Here is a 22,554-nt window from a genome sequence, read left to right on the forward strand (position 1 = left end):
GTAGGAAAAATGGAAAATCGCCGGTGGACAAGCAAATGCTATGTTCTGCTTTTCGGCAAATTTTGCTTTCCGGCAGCAGCCTAGAATGAAACCCACCGTATGAGTGGGGCCCTCCTGTATATATCTCATAATATCAGAGATAAAGTCCATAGGTATCAGTACCCTTTCTTGGTATATTAATAGCTGATGATAATAGTGAGTTTGCCTCTCACTGTTACTGCTACAAAAATCTCAAAGTGCCAGAGATAAAGTCAATAGGGATCAGTACCCTCTACCAGTTTAGCTCATATCCTATGAAATCAACAAAGAACCAGAAGATGAAACAACCACTCATGTGCTAGCAACCTTGTATCAGTTTTAGTAGTCACTTTGTTGCACTGTACTGTACATAGGGTTGTTCCCTGCTAACAGCACAAACAAGCAGTAGCTAAATCCCCCTTTCACAGACTTACACTCTGCAGGGAACCGCTGGAGGATAAGGAACACCTCCGTTGGAAAGCTATTCCACGGATCAACCACCCTTTGCGTGAAGAAGTACGTCCTCGTGTATATATCACGGCTACGGAGATGGAGTTCTGTAGGTTACATCCAAAATTCCTTATCAATTCAATAAGAGGTCAATAAAACTCTTCCAAATGTCAAATAGTTTGTACTATTCCTAATACTCATGAGTACATCCCGGCGATAACATTACAGAATTCCTCGGGGGGGAACACATGCTCCAAGCAGCATTTCTTCCACTAGCTTGGCACATTGTGACCTGACCTGTTGGGGTCCTAATGATGTTAAAGAAGGGATCGCCCACATTTACCCACCCGTGAGTGGCGTGCAATGAGGTCTTTTTGCAGCATAGAGAACAAATGTTCATTAAGTTATCCATTTAGGGGGTTACAAAATCCTTACGGTATTTTGAGTTTCATTTCTAAACAGATATTTCCCAGGCTGGTATACATGGTCGTCACCATCATTTACATTTAACCCAACCACAGAAATTGAAAACCACCCAGAGTATCTGCACCAAAGGTGGTTACATAATGGTTTACTCCAGCCCCCACCCACTTTCATTACAGTTTCTGTGCCCGGAATGAGAGTACCCCAAGATATGGTAAACAAGAGAGTTGGCTCAGAAACCGTTCCCTAATTAAGTGTTCCAAGCACTATTTGTATTGGACTATGCACAGATTGGTTGACAGCCCAGGAAATGTGGGACTCACTTGACATTTGAGGACATTTCCTTGATCGAGTCTATAGTTTAAGTATATAAGGACTGATCGGTTTGTATCAGTCTATCCAAAGCCAGCCAGAAGAATCCTACAGTACAGTCAGAGTTCTCTGTCAGCTGAGGTAAGAACTTGGTGTGTTGTTGACGTCAGCTCTATACAACGAAGACCAATTTTCAATGTATCAACTATTCCTTTCCCTCGATCCCCAGACTTTACTCGGGCATGAGTTATACGTATGTTGTTGTGTTTGTGGGTTTCTGCACATTGTTGTTCCTCATCTCTCAGTCTTTAATGGTGTTGTATGCAGGTATCAGAAGCCAAGATGTTGAAGCTGTGGATCCTGGTGAATCTTGGGTTCCTGGCATGTATGGCCCAACCATCACAAGTACCGTACTGTTCATCACCAGACCTATTGGTTCCACGTAAGTACAAAGTTCTCTTTCCAGGATAGATTTTCAGTGTCCTTCTTGTGGCTTCTCTTTCTTCATCGTGTTACTTTAAAGCTAACAAAGGCTCTCAAGTGTGAAACAATGATGCGATCCTTCCAGTGTGGCCGTTACCTGTATAATAAAGACACTCACTTCTACACAGGTCCAAAAGTGAAGGAAACACAGTATCTGGTATATTTAGGAAAGCTAGCCACATTGCATTATCCAGTCTTATGTACTTCTCTGAGCACAACTTACGCAGACGGTTTCTAGAGATATTTGTACCAACGCTAGTTTTTTTCCAAGACTGTGTGTACCTGTAGTCAGGCTAAAAGCAGAACTGGGAGTACGTAACTCCTGAGGTAGCAGTGAGGCCCATACTGTAGATATGCCTTCCTGGTAGCTGCAGCACTCATCTCAATAACTTTCCTCATTTTCAGTTATAACAGATGGAATTAACACAATCAAAAGTTTAATCGGACCCCAGAAGGGAGACGCTCTTAGTGTCGGTGCGATTACCAAGTAAGTTGACCAGTCCCTTCTCGGTTAATGTAATAATGTTAACACGTTGATCGGTGGATGTTATCTGAGTGTTACAGTACATTTTACTGTGCAAAAAAAAAAAAACACAGCAGAAAAGTAGAGCCCTCGGGTGACAGACACGCTGCGCATGCAACAGCCACATGGCTTTTCTTGTATAGGGCTGACACTGTACACAGTGCTGTACATAGAATTCTGCAGGCACAAGGCATCACTCTATGTTTGGCGCCTGAGGCACAGGGAGATACAGTGACTCGCCCAAGGAGACCTTACTCACTGAGCCGTGTCATTTAATGTGCCAGCTCCATAAGACACCGCTCACCTTATTGCAAATTGATCCGTTCCCCTCCTATTAACTCTTTGGCAGCAAGAGGAGCTTGCAATGCTGTAGCAGTGAACAGGTTAATGTATCGTGGGTTATTTCAACATTTGGCAACTTGAAAGACGCTTTATCTACCTAGGACTGGCCAGGTGATCTCTCCCCCGCCACCCTCCTCAACCAAGCCCTAATCGCCCCAATAAACGTTACTTCCTTGACTATTAAAATGTTATTAGCTCAGCGGGCCATAAGCATAAATAAATGCATTTAGAAATAAGGGGATAATACCCGTGTTTCTAGTGCTACTTCCTACGTTTTATGATGAAACGTTATATTAAAATACCCTGTTAGTGTCTATTTAATGAGATCCTCCCACAGAGCGCAAGAACCTCGGAAGGGAGACGGGTTCCGTGTCTCCTGTTCCCATGTTGTAAATAAACAGACAATTCATGTTTAGGGCGTACACTTTCAGACCCTACAGGATAAGAAAACCATTTAACTGATTATACAAATAACATTACACTCAATTCTAATTTGACAAACGACTTTGCGTTTCCCAGAATGATACCGTGTAATAATCTCTTTCATTTATCAGCATTGTTACCAAAACGGTCAACATAAAAACATTGACTATAACCCCCAAGCCCGGAGTCGCCCTCGACCTTGAAATTGAACTGGAAGTCAATCTGGGATGTGATCAGTAAGTACATGTTCTAAACTGGGATGGGATCAGTATGTACATGTTCCAAACTGGGATGGGATCAGTATGTACATGTTCCAAACTGGGATGGGATCAGTAAGTACATGTTCCAAACTGGGATGGGATCAGTATGTACATGTTCCAAACTGGGATGGGATCAGTATGTACATGTTCCAAACTGGGATGGGATCAGTAAGTACATGTTCCAAACTGGGATGGGATCAGTAAGGGCATGCTCCAAACTGGGATGGGATCAGTAAGGGCATGTTCCAAACTGGGATGGGATCAGTAAATACATGTTCCAAACTGGGATGGGATCAGTAAGTACATGTTCCAAACTGGGATGGGATCAGTAAGTACATGTTCCAAACTGGGATGGGATCAGTAAGTACATGTTCCAAACTGGGATGGGATCAGTAAGTACATGTTCCAAACTGGGATGTGATCAGTAAGTACATGTTCCAAACTGGGATGTGATCAGTAAGTACATGTTCCAAACTGGGATGGGATCAGTAAGTACATGTTCCAAACTGGGATGGGATCAGTAAGTACATGTTCCAAACTGGGATGGGATCAGTAAGTACATGTTCCAAACTGGGATGGGATCAGTAAGTACATATTCCAAACTGGGATGTGATCAGTAAGTACATGTTCCAAACTGGGATGGGACCAGTAAGGGCATGCTCCAAACTTGGTTGTTTTTTGATCTTTTTCTACATGTTTCTGGATTATAAATCATTGTTCTGTAGCGAAACAGCTTTTCAGAAACACAGCGTAACAAGCTCACCATGTCACTCATAAATATATATATTTGTGTCAATACATTCCAAGGTGTTCAAACACACACAAATTGGTCATACATCCCTTCTCAGAAGTACATCTTTTATCTGATGTTATATACATAAAAAATGGGATTTATAGATGCACTACGCATGTTCTTGTCATAGCTGCCCACTGTGTGCTAGGAATCCACCGCAGACTATAGAAAAGACCCATTATATGAATGCTGACCCCACTACAAAACCTCTGTGAACTTTACCCTTTATCTGGGAAGAATTGACTGGACTATACTTCCTTCTTCATTGTGTAAGAAATGTATATTTACAAATCTCCACCGGCCATGGTTGGATGATAAGAGGTTAACAGATTTACCCTTTAGTCCATCGTCAATTCTCCCCAGATCATTCAGCCTGATAAAGCTGAAATAGGTTATTCTATAGGTCTCAAAAGGAATACCCCACAAATGACTGTACCCTATTGCTCCTACATGGGACCATGTTCAGGGAGATGCAGTGCCCAATTTCATTTGGTTTAGGTAGTTGGATTTGGATATCACTGTATGGCAGGATTTGAAAGAAAATACAATATATTAGGTAATCCCCGGTCAGAGCTGCTAAACCTTTGCAGCATTTCAGTGCTATTGTGACCACGTGTGAAGTCTCAAAAGGGCAGCAAGGCAATTAGGGGTAATGATGTCATGTATTTATTATCATTATACATCCGCCATTTGTATTTTCACCTAGAGTTGCAGATATTAAGGTAATAGTGAAAGTCCATGCAGCGATCAAAGTGGGAATAAAAACTGGCTGCCTTATTCTGATCATGGAGAACCCGGACGACATTGCAGTTACAATTACGATATCGGGTCTGTAAGTACTTTTCTCACCAAACACTCACCTACCAAACCATTCATGTCCAAGTTTTAGGCAGAGATGAACTGAATAGTCGGACACTAAACAGGAAAGACAGGGACAATGAAACCAACGGGAACGATGCTGCCGACTGACACAAATTAAGGCACACATGGTGAACAAATAAAAATACACAAGATTATATCCCTAAAGGGAGACTGTATTTTGAACAGATCCCACAGAAGAAGATTTGCTTTTGTAACATATTTATCTGTAAAAACTATTAATAAGTAACACGTTCTTCCCATGACACTTAGCTCCTCTTATAGATTAAACATTTCAATTTTGGAAGGGCTTGTAGTACTCCGTGGAACAAGCATTCCTTGGTATGTATAATACTGTATATGTATATTTCCCTCTGTTAGTGGACTTCTTGACTCGATATCTGGCGCGCTGACGAAACTACTCAACGGCGTCTTCCAAAAAACGGTAAGTTTTAATTCCGAGAACTTGCAAGCACCTAGTAATTACATCTTCCCACACACGTGTATATGTGCAGGGGCTGCCGCACCACAAGAGTGCCTGCTCAGTGGGTCATTTCCTGTTTCAATCAGACTTCAGATTTCTTGTCACGCGCTAATATCAATTCCGTGTAATGATTGTAACATGTTTTTTTTTTATAATAGCAAGCGCCTGTGCGTGTGTATTGTTGTAACATGATTGCACAAAGACACCACACACACAGGAATATAACAACACCTTCTCCTATGTGGTGACATATCTGGAGTACAGAAGGGCGATTTTTATTTTTTGCGAATCAGACATTTCCTTTGCGTTTTTTGTATTATTTTTTTTTACACCGGTGATCCATCCGCGGATCCTGCAATCCTTCGGGTTGGATTCCTAAAATCCGCCAGCGGATTGCGGAATCCCGCAGATGGATCGTGGCAATCCGCCAGCGTGTTGTATCCGAATGGCGGTTTTGGGTTCGGATTGTGAATGGCAAACTCGGGGGGGAAACAGATTCACCTAAATCTAGTCTGGACATACAATTCTCCGCTGTGAATGGTGTTTTATTAAACGTTCCTGTTACCAGCCCGGGCGCGCGTCATTATAATGGAACATGTGCCATGGCGTTTGTTTTTCTGTTGCAGCTTTACGGCGTCCTGCAGCAGGTGGTCACCGTCGTCAACGTGAATTTGTCAGCAATTCTAGGTACAAATCATTGCCTATATACGAATGCTTAATGTACTAGGGGGTCAGCCTGCCCAAGGACTAACGTGACGTGTTTAAGTGGTTACATCAGTGTGACTGCCACGTCATAACCGGACACCAAGACGTATTTTTTACATGTTAAAGTTAGTTTGTAAAAACGGAGGGGCTTGGGGTCGGTGCGGTGTCTTTTGTTCTTATGATATTCCTGTGTCCGGCAAACTCTGCAGAGGCGCCAGGATAATGACAGAGTGGTGGCTTCAAAGAGATTCAAACACTTGGTTGACAAACAATTCCTAATTATGCTTAATTTCCACAGAAATAAAAGCAGCAGCATCTTTGCTATAAGCACCGCTACATTTGTTGAAGGAAAACAATTAGAATGTTCTGTATGAAATGTTGTTTCTGGGTCAGAACCAGGGATTCAAAGTGCATTTCAGGGATAACACCTAAATCACACAACCTCAATCTCTCATGCGGGAGTTGGGCTGGAGTTGTAATATTTTGAGAACTAGCTGTACCCGGTGTAACATACGCCGATCTAGCAGATCTTAAAGCTTATTAATGAAACATTAATCTTTGTTTTCATCCCTCCCTGTAATGCCTTGCTGTCTCTTGTCCTCTCTTCCCCACCTTACTCTCTTCTCCATCATACCCTTCTCCTCTCTGTACTTCCTCCTCCCCTCTTTCCACTCTCTGTCTTACTGTGTCTGCTCCTGTCTGTGCACACTACACTCCCTCCTCGCCTACTTATCCCATCCTCTCCTTGCTGTCTTTCTGTCTCCTCCTCTCCCTGCTGTCTCTCATTTTCCTCCTCCTACTCACCTCACTGTCTCTCCTCTCCTCTCTGTGCACTCCCTCTTGTCCCATGTGCCCACTACGCTCCATTCCCTCTCCTCTTCATCCATCAGTCTCCACCTCTCCTTGCTGTCTCTCTATGTCTACTCTCCTTGATGTCTCTCCTCTCTCTTTACACTCCCTCCTGCCGTATGTGCACAATGCTCTTAATTCCCTATATGTCATCCCTCCATTTCCTCCCCTCCATGCAGTCTAATCTCCTCTCCACACCTTGCTATCTCTCTCCATCTCCTGCTGTCTCTCTGTCTCCTCTCCTTGCTGTCTCTCCTTCTCCCTCTCCTCTGCCCCTACTTGCTGTCTGTCTTCATCCTCTCCTTGCTGTCTCTCCTCGTCCCCTTCTTGCTGTCTGTCTTCTCATCTCCTTGCTGTCTCTCCTCCCCTCCTTGCTGTCTGTCTCCTCCTCTCCTTGCTGTCTCTCCTGCTCCTCTCCTTGCTGTCTCTCCTCCTCTCCTTTCTGTCTCTCCTCCTCTCCTTGCTGTCTTTCTTCCCCTCCTTGCTGTCTCTCCTCCTCCTCTCCTTGCTGCCTCTCCTCTCCTTGCTGTCTGTCTTCTCCTCTCCTTGCTGTCTCTCCTCCTCCCCTCCTTGCTGTCTGTCTCCTCCTCTCCTTGCTGTCTCTCCTGCTCCTCTCCTTGCTGTCTCTCCTCCTCTCCTTGCTGTCTCTCCTCCTCTCCTTGCTGTCTTTCCTCCCCTCCTTGCTGTCTCTCCTCCTCCTCTCCTTGCTGCCTCTCCTCTCCTTGCTGTCTGCCTTCTCCTCTCATTGCTGTCTCTCCTCCTCCCCTCCTTGCTGTCTGTCTCCTCCTCTCCTTGCTGTCTCTCCTGCTCCTCTCCTTGCTGTCTCTCCTCCTCTCCTTGCTGTCTCTCCTCCTCTCCTTGCTGTCTTCCTCCCCTCCTTGCTGTCTCTCCTCCTCCTCTCCTTGCTGCCTCTCCTCTCCTTGCTGTCTGTCTTCTCCTCTCCTTGCTGTCTCTCCTCCTCCCCTCCTTGCTGTCTGTCTCCTCCTCTCCTTGCTGTCTCTCCTGCTCCTCTGCTTGCTGTCTCTCCTCCTCTCCTTGCTGTCTCTCCTCCTCTCCTTGCTGTCTTTCCTCCTCTCCTTGCTGTCTCTCCTCCTCCTCTCCTTGCTACCTCTCCTCTCCTTGCTGTCTGTCTTCTCCTCTCCTTGCTGTCTCTCCTCCTCCCCTCCTTGCTGTCTGTCTCCTCCTCTCCTTGCTGTCTCTCCTGCTCCTCTCTTTGCTGTCTCTCCTCCTCTCCTTGCTGTCTCTCCTCCTCTCCTTGCTGTCTTTCCTCCTCTCCTTGCTGTCTCTCCTCCTCCTCTCCTTGCTACCTCTCCTCTCCTTGCTGTCTGTCTTCTCCTCTCCTTGCTGTCTCTCCTCCTCCCCTCCTTGCTGTCTGTCTCCTCCTCTCCTTGCTGTCTCTCCTGCTCCTCTCTTTGCTGTCTCTCCTCCTCTCCTTGCTGTCTCTCCTCCTCTCCTTGCTGTCTCTCCTCCTCTCCTTGCTGTCTTTCCTCCCCTCCTTGCTGTATTTCCCCCCCGTATCATATGGGAGAAAAAAGAACCCAGTCTTCCAGCACTCAATCACAAACAAATGTATAATTGTAAATTTTAAAATACTTTATTAATGCCAAGAATAAAAAAATGGGTGTTAAAACGTAATTAAACGATGTATTGCAACAGCACGTGACTGTGTCCAATTGTTACCCACCTAGAGCTGGATGGGTGGATGTTGTAATAAAATCCCTTATAGATATTCGGGATTTGGACTGCTATATGTTATAGCTTCCTAAAAGGTATAGGAAAGGAGCCTATAGAAACTCACCCAGAGGTGTTGTCAATATAAGTGTATCCGGGTATGTAATACACACTCACAAGATACACTTATGGCGCACTTGTATTCGTACAGTATAATGTGCAAGGTCAGACCGTGTATTTCCCCCCCTCCTTGCTGTCTATCCTCCTCTCCTTGCTGTCTTTCCTCCCCTCCTTGCTGTCTCTTCTCCTCTCCTTGCTGTCTCTCCTCCTCTCCTTGCTGTCTTTCCTCCCCTCCTTGCTGTCTCTTCTCCTCTCCTTGCTGTCTCTCCTCTCCTCTCCTTGCTGTCTCTCCTCTCCTTGCTGTCTCTCCTCCCCTCCTTGCTGTCTTTCCTCCCCTCCTTCCTCCCCTCCTCGAGGAGGCATTCTGGTTGCTGCAGACATCCTTAGCTTATTGTTACATTGTTGCTTAGCAACCCTGTAACAGCTGAACCTTTGTATGGAAACACACCTAAGGCCAAGTCCCCGCTAGTGCTGAGCGGGCGGCGCTTGCGTCGGGGACTTGCATATATAAATATATGTAAGTCCCCGCTCACGCGGCGCGCGCAGCACTCGTGCGCGGGCACACATGCTCACATGCGCTTAGGTAAACAAAAACCTATACTTACCCGCGCGCTCAACTACCCGCAATGCCCCCCCCCCAACCCCCGCGTACAAGCAGGACACCCGGCACTCATGCTTGGAGCACTCTCCAAACATGAGCGCGCTCAGCGCTAGCGGGACTCAGCCTAAGCTATATATATAACACACACACATAGATACTCCTCAAAGTCTGAACCTACTGTAGACTGAACCAGGGCACAAGCCCCAAAAAAGCTGGAGAACACACGCATGGCTGCACCGCACACGTCACCCCTCGCCCACACGGACATCTTCATGCTCTCACACCCGTCGCTCAATCTGTTCAGGTGCACCTCTTCTTAACTTGCCGACTCTCTCTTACTTTGCAGTGAATCTCCCTATCGGTGAAAATGGCCTGATCAGTTACTCTGTCCTGTCGGTGGACCTGACGACGACCATTAATTTAGTACTAGAGGTAAGTTTGTTACGTGTCCTTGCTTCAACCAGAAATGGGTTATTTTCCGGTCCCTAATTGGGAAGCAGTGCCACGTTACCATTGTTTATCTTTCTTTCTCCGTTACACCCGTTTCAGGGTATGAGTTAGTGGCTTGCCCCGAGAGACTTCACGGCTCTCCATGTTTGGTGTGAGGGAAGAATTGGCACCCTTGCCTAGCAGGCAGCAGTACCAGTTTCTAATTTTACTACACATGGGTCTCTTTATTACAGACAGTGGAGAAAATGTGCGGAAATGTAGCGTTGTCACACTGCGCCATTTTGTGCTCCCGCATGGTAACAAAGTTTAACCAAGTAGACTAATAGCCAGAGGTTTACTCCACATCAGACCTAGCGGGAGACGTGGCACACAGAGATGGAGATTGATGTCCACCCTTCTTTATATGACTTAGTGCCGGGGTTCTCAAGACTGCCCGCCCCTAATGGTTGGGTTTTCAGGATATCCCTGCTTCAGCACAGGGGGCTCAATCAGTGGCTCAGTCGAAGACTGTGTTGAAGCACAGATATCCCTAACACCTGGCCTGTTGGTGGCCCTTGAGAACGAGAGTGGGGCACCCCTGCCTTAGATCGGTCCCCTCACCGACTCCCCAAATGGCAAAGTTGAGTAGAGCAGCTTGACCGGTTGGCACAGAGAGGTGACCACGCCTCTCCCTGCATCCGTGGAAGCGAGAGCCCGTTTGGTGGTCTGCGTCCTGCCGCCAGCATGCGAGATGACGCAACCCCAACGGTGCCAGCCTTTCTTCCCAGGGAGCACCTCTACATCTGGCAAGAATGGGAGGAAACACTGGGGGGGGGGGTGCAAGATGGGTGGGGGTGCAGGACTTATAACAGCTTGAAGGGGCGAGGGTGCTGGTCATGGCAGTAGAGCTGCACCTCAAATTCTGATGTATGCAAGGGGATAACGGGGAAGGGCAGGGTGGCAGACCTGGCTGAGGCGTGTGAAGGTCTGCTTGAGTCTGCGTATGTCTGTGTGTGTGTGTGTGTGTGTGTCTGAATCTGAGTGTGTCTGCGTGTCTGTTTCTGTGTGTGTGTGTTTGTGTGTGTGTGTGTGTGTGTGTGTGTGTGTGTGTGTGTGTGTGTCTGTGTGTCTGTGTGTCTGTGTGTCTGTGTGTCTGCAGCTGCTGAGTAATGGTTTCATTTGTAAAAGACAGATTTCACAATGTTCAAAAAGATCATTTTTTGTGCTTTTATATATTTTCTAGCTTGTTCTCACAGTAGCAGGAACCGTTCTGGACACAAGTTGCCCCAAAATACCATCTCTACCACTGAATGTCGGACAGCTGTTGAATTATAGAGTTCCTGATTGCCTTTTAAATTCTGTTCTTAGAATAGTAAAGATTCCAACATCAATAGTAAGTAATAAAGTCTGTGTTATACGTGCGCCCACTGACAATTACTCGTTACCAGCAATCTAAGGCCCATATTCACTAAACAGTGCTAAGTTTCAGCATCCATTCATACCCTATGTTGGGTCTGTGCCAACGTGAATAACCTTCAATGTTATGAATAACTTTCCTTTTGCGTGTGCTGCTTTTATATAAAACTAAAAGGTTAAACTCCCCAACAATTTAACTGCAAAATGTGTTTGTTATCTGGGATGTGTATGCGCGCTTTGTACTGATGGCTACTGCATGGTGAAACGCGTGTGCACACTTTGTACTGACAGCTGCTGCATGGTGAAATGCGTGTGCACGTTTTGTACTAAAGGCTACTGCATGGTGAAACGCATGTAGACACTTCGTACTGTGACCGCTCTCCTTCATTGTGAAACGCGTTTGCACGCTTTGTACTGTGACCACTCCATTGTGAAATGCGTGTGTAAGCTTTGTACTGTGACGGCTCTCCTTCATGGTGAAAAGCGTGTGCGCGCTTTGTACTGTGACCACTCTCCTTCATGGTGAAACGCGTGTGCACTTGTTAAAAAATGTACGAGAACCCGCACAACCTGCACTCGTACACTTCTCTGCTGTGCAATCGTTTGAGTGTAAAATGTGTTTATTCAAAAGCAGCAAAAAAAATCAGAAAAACTGGAATTTACCACATTTCAGACATCTGTCGATTCTCTTCTCTGCTTATCTTGCTGCATACAGTTCTAGATTCGGGGTTGTCTTACATTCTCTTCTCTGCTTATCTTGTTGCATTCAGTTCTAGATTTGGGGTTCTCTTAGATTCTCCTCCCTGCTTATCTTGTTGCATTCAGTTCTAGATTAGGGGTTCTCTAACATTCTCCTCTCTGCTTATATTGCTGCATTCAGTTCTAGATTTGGGGTCCTCTTATATTCCCTTCTCTGCTTATCTTGCTGCATTACGTTCTAGATTGGGGGTTCTCTTACATTCTCCTCTCTTCTTATCTTGCCTTCAGTTCTAGATTTGGGGTTCTCTTAGATTCTCCTCTCTGCTTATCTTGCTGCATTCAGTTCTAGATTAGGGGTTATTTTACTTTCTCCTCTCTGCTTATCTTGCTACGTTCAGTTCTAGATTCAGAGTTCTCTTAGATTCCCTTCTCTGCTTATCTTGCTGCATTAAGTTCTTGATGGGAGGTTCTCTTAGATTCTCTTCTCTGCTTATCTTGCTGCATTCAGTTCTAGATTTGGGTTCTCTTACATTCTCCTCTCTGATTATATTGCTGTATTCAGTTCTAGATTCGGGGTTCTCTTAGATTCTCTTCTCTGCTTATCTTGCTGCATTCAGTTCTAGATTTGGGATTCTTTTGCACATTGGCAGAGCGAGTTTCTTGTTCCTCATGCTTTGAAAAATGTTCCAAAATGGCATCAATTTGACGGCCGCACAAACCGGGAGAGTTCCCCATGAGTGGGACGGGATATCACGTGCCAGTTGGAGAATATCACGGTGCCCGTTAATGTTGTTACTACCGGGTAATGATTTCTTGTTGCTTTCCCCACAGCTCGACCTATCCACACTCAAACTCATAGAAATTTTCCCTGGGGTAAGTGAATTTTATTAAACATTCTATGACTCGGGATGTGCTAAGCAGCAATGGCGTGTATCACACACTAACGCAGCGTTAACAGCCACAATGCCGAGTATAACGCAGCGTTAACAGCCACAATGCAGAGTATCACACACCAATGCAGCGTTAACAGTCACAATGCAGAGTATCACACACTAGCACAGTGTTGACTGTCATTATGCAGAGTATCACACACCAATGCATCGTCAACAGTCACAATGCAGAGTATCACACACCAACGCAGTCACGCAGTCACAATGCCGAGTATCACACACCAACACAGCGGTGACAGTCATTATGCAGAGTATCACACACCAACGCAGCGTTAACAGTCACAATGCAGAGTATCACACACCAACGCAGCGTTAACAGTCACAATGCAGAGTATCACACACCAACGCAGTGTTAACAGTCACAATGCCGAGTATCACACACCAACGCAGCGCTAACAGTCACAATGCAGAGTATCACACACCAACGCGACAATATTCCAAAATATTTAATTGGCCTATTTCAATGGAAAAGAATCTTCCCAAGTATGTTTTGTCGGTCTAAGGCAGTTGTGGTGGCTAACTTCCTTTTTTAAGGGCCACCAACAGGTCAGGTTATCAGGATATCCCTGCATCAGCACAGGTGGGTCAATCAGCGGCTCAGTCTTCGATATATATCAGGAATATCCTGAAAACCTGACCTGTTGGTGGCCCTAGAAGCCTGGAGTTGCCCCCTTTGTCTATGGGCGAAGCTTCTGACTTTGTAAAGCGCATCACAAGATCTGAGAATTTTGACAAAGTCCGTCATTAAATCAATGTCATTTTTAACCGACTGAGCCACCTGTGCTGACTCTGGGATAGCCTGAAAACCTGACCTGTTGGGGGCGGGTGGGGGGGGGGGGGCAAAAGAAATACCAGTTTAACATCCTTCGATTGTTTTTCCGCTCAGGGAGCATTTGTGTTAGTGTCAGGATATCCAAATGGCCGCCCCTTTTCTTTAGCGACAGTTGAATGAAAGGTCACAATATTGTGCCCAATCTGTATATTTTAGGTGATTTAATAATATTATTATTATTATATTATACAGAGCATATATGAAATGCCGGCATGACCTCAGGACGATTCACGTTTCTGTGTTTGTTTTCCGTAGTTACTCGATGTTGCTGTAGGAGACGTCCTGAAGGTGGAAATTAACGCCAAAAATCCTGTGATAAAAACAATAGCTGGATCAGCGTCAGTGACCATTACCTTGAACGTGGTCATAAGCAGCGAATCCGACACGTTGATTGAATTAGATGTTGTAAGTATAAAAACGGGCTGCGGGGTACCGGGGACCCGGACAATATGGTTACGCGAGGAAGGGGAGGGGGCTGAAGTTTGAATTTCTGCGGCTGGGATCGACCCCAGAGGTTTGGATGAGGGCCAAACGTGTCCGTTCCACCACGGGGCACAGGACACCAGGCGTGACTCTGCCCGGCCTGAAAAACATTGATTCCATCACATCCACGGCTGCGCCGATCCACGTCTTCTGGTTGTATCATTAGAGGGCCCCTAAGACACGACGATTCAGTTGGGGGTCTCTTGCCACAGACGGCATGATGGGTTTTCATCTCAGGAAAACGTTAACAAACCCCCCCCCCCCCCAAAAAAAAAGAAATACTATTAACTTTATTTGGTTTATTGTAGACCGTGGATTTAGTTGCGACCCATAACATCATTGGAGGCAACTTGGAACTTGAGCTGTGTCTAAACAGGTAATATAATTTATAGGAATATTGGGAATATGTAGATAAGAGAACCTGGGTATACTTTATTAATAGGAGAAACAAAAATGTTACCCATAAAACAGCACAGGTCACAGATGGATACTTACAGCTGCTAGGAAGCAGAAAGTAGCAATGCCTCCTACTCTGTTATACTACTCATTGGCTTTTTCGAAGACCAAGCTACATTCAGTTCCGGGGGTTTCCCCTCCTCCCTCCTCCTCCTCCCCCCCTCCATTAATCCCCCACTCCCCCCTAATCCCCCCTACCAACCCCTCTCAGTTCCCGAGATAATTACCTGTGAAGTTCCCGGCCAAATATGGGGCACACAGGAAGTGGCCACATCCTCAGTTACAGCTTCCTATTGGTCAGTCATTTCAATCCCTTTAAAAAAGATGTCTTTCCAGCCAATGGGCTCTAAAGTGGTCTTATAGAATAGCATAGCTTAGTCACTATGGGCAACAATGTGCTCAGTGCTAGAGGTGAGAGTTACTGTATGCCTTCACAAAAATGTATTTATTCTAGTAACTATTTACATGTTAAATTATTATTTGTAGTGAAATTGAAGTTGAAATAACTGTGGTCACCACACACCAACAGTGCGGCTGCGCAGTAAGTATTCACACTGTAAATACACACGACTGTAACTCTGTGACATTATATGCCACTGAACTCCGTGACAGTGTAAATACATGCCAGTGTAACTCTGTGACATTATACGGCCACTGAACTCCGTGACAGTGTAAATACACGCCAGTATAACTCTGTGACAGTGTAAATACACGCCAGTATAACTCTGTGACAGTGTAAATACACGCCAGTGTAACTCTGTTTCAGCTTAAATACACGCCAGTATAACTCTGTGACAGTGTAAATACACGCCAGTATAACTCTGTGACAGTGTAAATACACGCCAGTATAACTCCGTGACAGTGTAAATACACGCCAGTATAACTCTGTGACAGTGTAAATACACGCCAGTATAACTCTGTGACAGTGTAAATACACGCCAGTATAACTCTGTGACAGTGTAAATACACGCCAGTGTAACTCTGTTTCAGCTTAAATACACGCCAGTATAACTCTGTGACAGTGTAAATACATGCCAGTGTAACTCTGTGACAGTGTAAATACACGCCAGTGTAACTCTGTGACAGTGTAAATACACGCCACTGAACTCCGTGACAGTGTAAATACACGCCAGTGTAACTCTGTGACAGTGTAAATACACGCCAGTGTAACTCTGTGACAGTGTAAATACATGCAACTGTAATGCCAAGTAATTACAAGTCTCGATTTCTCTCACACTGCCGGGACAGAAGGAGTGAGTGTTTTCCAGAACTATTCTAGTTCTTTAGGGTAATTATATTGGGATAAAATGTATCGGAGTCTCTGAAGCAGCTTGTGTAAATCTCAGCGAGACCCTTTTAAGAACATCAATCAAATATACCCTCAAATGATCTACACAAAATGAAACCTTTTTGCCTTCAGGAGCAAGACATCTTTCTATGTCACTGAAAATAATGAGAAGGCCAAGAGACTTTGAGAGTCATTATTAGCCATTAAACGCCCCCGCTGCCCCGACTCACACTTAGGCCGAGAAGGGAATTGTGAAGTTTAAGAACCAGATCTCATAGGGAGAAGTAAAGTATCTCAACATATTTCTTATAAGCCCAGTATCATCAATGACAGCATACATCCAAGATGGCCGCCTCACAACACGCTAAGGATATTCCCATGGTTTCATTGAATTGGATTACATATTATGTAGCTCCAAGAACGTACAGTACGTGTGTTTCATTTCCTTAAATGAGTGGGATACACGGTGTAAACAAGCATCTGGATTACACAACGCTTTGATTAAACTAAAAAATGCTTTGTTTTCGTTCTGAAACATTTAGAACGCAGCCACCGAAGTCAAGCAGACGGTGATCGATCTACTCAACTTGTACCTGAACGTATGCCTAAAAGGTGAGTACAGATATTTACTAACCCACTGTGTCATATCGCTGAAGTGTTTCTTGGGTGGGCACGGATAATGAGAAACCTTCGATCTTTCCCCGAGCACTTCTGTGGGTATTTCCATTCGATCGCCACCTCCGGCATGCATATGCATTAGCACCAACGCGCTGTAGAACTGGGGCGATATATATATATATATCTACTATATATTTCTCAAAGTGTCCTATGTGTCGTTGTCTGTCTGTCTGTATGTGTCTCCCTGTGTCCCTCCCTGTGTCCCTAGCGGCAATCAGATTGGACCTTGGGCCAGGCCAATGAGATTGCTCCCTTGGGCCGCCCGCCCCGCACACACACACACTTCCTCTCCCCGGGTCTCCCTCTTTCCCGTGCTTTTTCCTCCCCTCCCCCCCCCCCCGCCGCTACAGTCAGTGAGGGAGCGGAGCGAGCGCCCGGGATACAGCGAGGGACTCTCACCTCACCACCCATAGGCCACTCCCTTACCCGGCGCTCTCCCTCACCCCCCCACCCGCTCACCCCCCCCCCACACACACACACACACACACACACAGAGAGAGCACGTGGCTCTCCCCTCACAGAGGTTGCTCCCTCACCTGGCGCTCTCCTTCACCCCCCACCCGCTCACCCCCCCTCCCCACCCGACCTGCTCACCCCCCCATCCCCCCCACACACACACAGAGTGCGCTCTCTGCGGCATCTCCCCGTCCCAGAGGCCTCTCCTCCGGCTGTCTCCGCCTCTCCTCCGGCTGTCTCCGCCTCTCCCCGTGAGAGGCACAGCACCTCCTCACCGGAGCGTCTCAGCCTCTCCGCGGAGGACCCGAAGGGGGAGTAGGAGGGCGGCCGGGACCCGGAGGAACAGGAGCGCGGCCGTGTGCAAGGTGAGTAAACTTATTTACCGCGTCCCTGACTCCCCCCGCACTTTGCCCTCCCTGCCCTCCCTCCCCCTGCCCTTTGACCCCCCCTTGCCCTCCCTCCCCCTGCCCTTTGCCCCCCCTGCCCCCTGCCCTTAGACCCCCTGCCCTCCCTCCCCCTGTCCTTTGCCCGCCCTGCCCTCCCTCCCCCTGCCCTTTGACCCCCCTTGCCCTCCCTCCCCCTGCCCTTTGCCCCCCCTGCCCTCTGCCCCTCCTGCCCTCCCTCCCCTCTGCCCCCCTGTCCTCCCTTCCCTCTGCCCTCCCTCTCCTCCGCCCCCTGCCCTTAGCCCCCCCTGCCCTCCCTCCCCGTCCTTTGCCCGCCCTCCCCCTGCCCTTTGACCCCCCTTGCCCTCCCTCCCCCTGCCCTTTGCCCCCCCTGCCCTCTCTCCCCTCTGCCCCTCCTGCCCTACCTCCCCTCTGCCCCCCTGTCCTCCCTCCCCTCTGCCCCCCCTGCCCTCCCTCTCCCTGCCCTTTGGCCCCCCCGCCCCTCCCTGCCCTTTGGCCCTCCCGACCCTCCCTGCCCTTTGGCCCCCCCGGCCGTCCCTGCCCTTTGGCCCCTCTGCCTCTCCCTGCCCTTTGGCCCCCCCCCCGCCCCTCCCTTTGGCACCCCCGCCCCTCCCTGCCTTTTGGCACCCCTGCCCCTCCCTGTCCTTTGGCACCCCCGCCCCTCCCTGCCCTTTGGCCCCCCCACCCCTCCCTGCCCTTTGGCCCCCCCACCCCTCCCTGCCCTTTGGCCCCCCACCCCTCCCTGCCCTTTGCCCCCCCTGCCCTCTTGCCCCCCTCCCTCCCCTTAGCCCCCCCTGCCCTCTTGCCCCTCCCTGCCCTTAGCCCCCCACCCCTCCCTGCCCTTAGCCCCCCGAACCTCCCTGCCCTTAGCCCCCCCGCCGCTCCTGCCCTTAGCCACCCAGCCCCTCCCTGCCCTTTGGCCCCCCTGCCCTTTGGCCCCCTGCCCCTCCCTGCCCTTTGCCCCCCCCCCGCCCCTCCCTGCCCTTTCCCCCCCCCACCCCTCCCTGCCCTTTTCCCCCCCAGCCCTTTGCCCCCTCCCTCCCAACCCTCTTCCCCCCTCCCTCCCTCCCTGCCCTCTTGCCCCTCCCTGCCCTTAGCCCCCCCGACCCTCCCTGCCCTTGGCCCCCCTGCCCCTCCATGCCCTTTGGCCCCCCTGCCCCTCCCTGCCCTTTGGCCCACACGCCCCTCCCTGCCCTTTGCCCCCCCCCACCCCCCCTGCCCTTTGCCCCCCCGCCCTTTGCCCCCCGCCACCCCTCCCTGCCATTTTCCCCCCTCCGCCCCTCCCTGCCCTTTACCCCCCCCCACCCCTCTCTGCCCTTTGCCCCCCCCGCCCCTCTCTGCCCTTTGCCCCCCATGCCCTTTGCCCCCCTGCCCTTTGCCCTCCCCGCCCCTTGACCCCCCGCCCTTCCACGCCCCTCCCCCCTGCCCCTCCACGCCCCTCCCCCCCCGCCCTTCCACTCCATGCCCCCTGTCCTTCCACGCCCGGGCAACGCCCAACGCCGGGTATATCAGCTAGTATATATATTTTCCACCGCGATCAATTCCTATGGTAGAGTATGTACGGAAGTGCAGCACAAAACCAGATGATAATATATGCAGATAAATTTGAGAAGCACGCGCACGATATTAGGAGGAGGCGTGTGTATGAGGAACTCCTGTATAATGTGGATTTATTCAGACACTACTTGCAAATAATCAGTTTGCATCTGTGACCACAAGTCCAGGGACACATGAGTGTCTCTTTAATAACATACTAGGGTCAGAGTTATTTATAGGTAGGAATTCCTCCTTCCCATTACCCCCTCGCCCAGAGAAAACCTGGGGTCTCTGCACCCGAACATTGGATTATTTAATCACCGGGGAGCCCCTGGTTTCGGAGATACTTACTGCCAAGGTTCCCACCGATTGCATCTCATCCAGGGGGAAACAAAATGGAGGGAAAATCTCCCGCGTTACGATCGGCAGCGGCTTCCGATTGGCCGGCGTGACGCAGGGATTTTAATACCAGGGACTAACCAGTGGCACCTTTCTCAGTATATATCTCGGGATACAGGGGGTCCCCGTAGCTGAAAATAACGGTTTTAGACCCCCACTCCGGAGACCCCCTGCTTCCCACCCATGTAAGCAGGTGGTGGATTAGAGGAACAGCCTAGTCTGGCGCAGACCTTCACGGTCTCGCCATGCGCCTGCCACCATATTCTCCATGTCACGTGCGACAAATAAACCCCCATGTGTGAGCGGCACAACCTGTCCTCGTAGTAACAGAGCGCTGTCCAACGGTTCATGCCGTATCGAAAGGTAAATCGCCGTGTTGTACCGCGTGTAGTCCGGCCGCTACCTTGCAAAGCTCAACACTGGCCAAGGAAACCCTACGGGGTAACTCCACCCTACCTCTAATACCCTCGCTGCCTCCCACCATTAACAAAGTAATTTTCACCAAGTTACTGCCTTCTAAGCACTCACTGATGTGATTAATGCCTTGTCTTGCAGTCCCCACTATACCTTTACCAGTACCAATTCCGGTACCAATTCCAACGACACCAATACCACCATGCCAACAAGTCGAGGTGAGCACGTCCAAATTGATCCCATCCCTAAGAACGTTTATAAAACCTTTACAATGCACCGATACTCATCAACGAACCTCAAGGAAGTTATTTTACAGCCTCGATGTGTTACCCAAATAATGTGTCATTGGTATCAACAGTGCAGAAGTGGGAGGCTATACCAAATATATGTGAGGGTTACAGTGGGCATTGGGTCACTATGTTGGGTATACAGAATATATATATATATATATATATATATATATATATATATATATATATATATATATATATATATATATATATATATATATATATATATATATATATATATATATATATATATATATATATATATATATATATATATATATATATGCACAGGATTAAGCCCCATGGGCGGGCTTCACTAAGCGCTGAGGTCTGAAATGGCAGTTAATACAAAATCAGGGGGCGATCCCCCTATCCAGTGAGAATAAAGGTTTGGATGTTTATTAGATCATGGGGAAAAAAAATATGTTAGGCAAGCACATGTTATACATATGTTAGGCACATGTTATACATATGTTAGGCACATGTTATACATATGTTAGGCACATGTTATACATATGTTAGGCACATGTTATTAAATCACTTTTCTAGCAGAAATCCGTAGTGCCTAGGTCTTTCCTTACATACATGCTATTGGGGGTACATGCTATTGGGGGTACCACGCAGAGATTCCTGGACCAGGAGCACTGGTATTTGTATTGTTTTGATTTCTTTTGGGGAGTGCAGCATTATCCTTCACATTTGTAGGCAAACGTCAGGCCATTTTCTTTCTTCGAGCTTCAATCTCATGCCCGCTTTGGTAAATAGCCTTGTGAATATTGTGTTCTGCCGCAGTGACGCGTCACCCTCACAAACCGCCAGAAAGTAACCGTTTCTCCGTCTCTCGTCAGGCATCTTGCTCTTGTGCCATTCCAAAGTGAAGCCTGGCCTCCCAGCCCCGCGAGGTAAACGCCTTCCACGCAGAAGAGCGTTGAGTTCTTCACATCCTTTCCTTATCTTTTGAATCAAACGCTGCTTCTTCCGCTCGCACACAACCTGGTTTGTGGTTAAAGAATTGAAACATCGCTGTGCGCCTTCAAAGCAAGACGCCCTATGTAACGCCTGGCGCTTTGTGTCGCTGTGTACGCACAGTGTAACCTGCACAATAAATGATTGAATTTTCTCTGCAATTTTGTTTGTTATCTTTTATAGAAAATGGTTTTGACACATTCTCCACTTTCCCCAGTTCATAGCTGCGTGTAAAACCTCGGCAAACTGCCGGTGAAGTGAATGTAGTGTTAGGGCAGAAATCCCAGCCAAATGACATACTCCATATGCATTATTTGTGGGCCAATCATGTCATGTTACTGTGTACACGACAGCTTGAGATGCATACAGCATATGCCCTGGGATATCTCTAGCCTGCCCATGCCCTGGGACATCGCTAGCCTGCCTATGCCCTGGGATATCTCTAGCCAAACCATTGTGACAGGAGGGGGTAACCAGGCTCTATAATAAAGGTCAAGCCCATTTGGTTACCCCTGCTCCGCGTATAAGGGTCCCAGAGAGTTAGCTCTTGGACCCAGTAACATAGTATGATCACATTGTACGCAGGGTAATAACAATGTGTGTGTGTGTTTCCCTTTCCGGGCATGCCATCAATCAGGGATTGCTAGTGTATGAGTTTCAAGGGGTGGGGAGGGGGTTTGCGGAGGAACCGTTGACAGAATGTGCCTGGGAGGTTGGAGTCCTGAGTTACCGGGTCCCCAATAAATGTACCAGGGAATCATGCCTGATTCTCGGATACATGTAGGCATATTGTCCCAGCAATACCTCCCCATGAAAACATAAGCGCAACTCACCACTAGGGTACCCTGCTTCAGCACAGCCCAGAAAGTTGAATGAGGCACAGGGATAAATATGTATCCCTGTAGCTGAGGGAATCACTAGATTAAGGGGGATACCCCGGCTAGTGTCAAGGTGACCCAGAACCAGTATAGGGTTTGTGGGTGCCCATCCGTATATAAGATTGGGGGTGGCGGGGAGTCAGAGTCCAAGGGAAAGTGTGTGGGGAATAAGGCAGACAGAAATAAAACGACAAGACTCGGTGTGTATTAAAATATAGTTTTAATATGTTTAAATATTCGTAACTGATGTCCAAACAGGCAGCCCGTGCAAACCCATAGGCGCCGGTAAGTCTGCTGGACATCGGAGTTCAAAGCAGCCAGAGGATGGCCAGAACGTGATGTGTGAACGGCATTTGGTCAGCGGGGAAAGGCGTAGTACCAAGTCCGGAGATCTATGGTTGTCCTCCGTTATGCCACTTGTTCTGCCAGACCTAGGGTCGTGCCTGCCCAGCGGGTGGCATTGGGATAGCTGGGGGGAGATGTGGCAGGCTTGCGCATGACCCGTGGCCATTTCAAATTTCATGCAGATCCGGATTTTCTACCCGGCTTGGCTCTGATTGGCTGCTTGATAAAGTTCCCACACGCTGATTGGCTGTCCGCTCTGCTTCTATTTAATGAATGAAGCAGAGAATACTATAAGAAGCCTTGAGCCAATCAGATTGTGT

At 48.0% G+C, this 22,554-nt stretch overlaps 1 protein-coding gene and 1 long non-coding RNA gene across 2 annotated transcripts in view; one reads left to right on the top strand and one right to left on the bottom strand.

Moving 5' to 3' along the window:
- Positions 1-22,554, bottom strand: part of LOC142483494 (uncharacterized) — a 58,490-nt gene that overhangs the window by 34,488 nt on the left and 1,448 nt on the right. The window lies entirely within an intron of this gene.
- LOC142483493 (uncharacterized) lies at positions 1,236-21,172 on the top strand. Its single transcript, XM_075583496.1, has 16 exons — positions 1,236-1,344; positions 1,531-1,645; positions 2,092-2,173; positions 3,106-3,210; positions 4,734-4,859; positions 5,267-5,330; positions 5,996-6,056; positions 9,662-9,747; positions 10,988-11,137; positions 12,691-12,732; positions 13,897-14,046; positions 14,433-14,500; positions 15,067-15,121; positions 16,411-16,480; positions 19,897-19,973; positions 20,894-21,172. The coding sequence occupies exons 2-16, from the start codon at positions 1,546-1,548 to the stop codon at positions 20,921-20,923; spliced, it is 1,266 nt and encodes a 421-aa protein (XP_075439611.1). The 5' UTR covers positions 1,236-1,344; positions 1,531-1,545; the 3' UTR covers positions 20,924-21,172.

Source organism: Ascaphus truei, unplaced genomic scaffold, assembly GCF_040206685.1.
Source record: "Ascaphus truei isolate aAscTru1 unplaced genomic scaffold, aAscTru1.hap1 HAP1_SCAFFOLD_329, whole genome shotgun sequence".
NCBI lineage: Eukaryota > Metazoa > Chordata > Amphibia > Anura > Ascaphidae > Ascaphus > Ascaphus truei.

What these genes read in the sequence shown, in the direction of transcription:
- LOC142483493 (XM_075583496.1), top strand. Translation starts at nt 1,546, where the DNA reads ATGTTGAAGCTGTGGATCCTGGTGAATCTTGGGTTCCTGGCATGTATG. An exon ending in TCATAGAAATTTTCCCTGGG is followed by an intron (nt 12,733 to 13,896) that starts GTAAGTGAATTT and finishes TGTTTTCCGTAG; the next exon opens with TTACTCGATGTTGCTGTAGG. An exon ending in ACCAACAGTGCGGCTGCGCA is followed by an intron (nt 15,122 to 16,410) that starts GTAAGTATTCAC and finishes TGAAACATTTAG; the next exon opens with AACGCAGCCACCGAAGTCAA.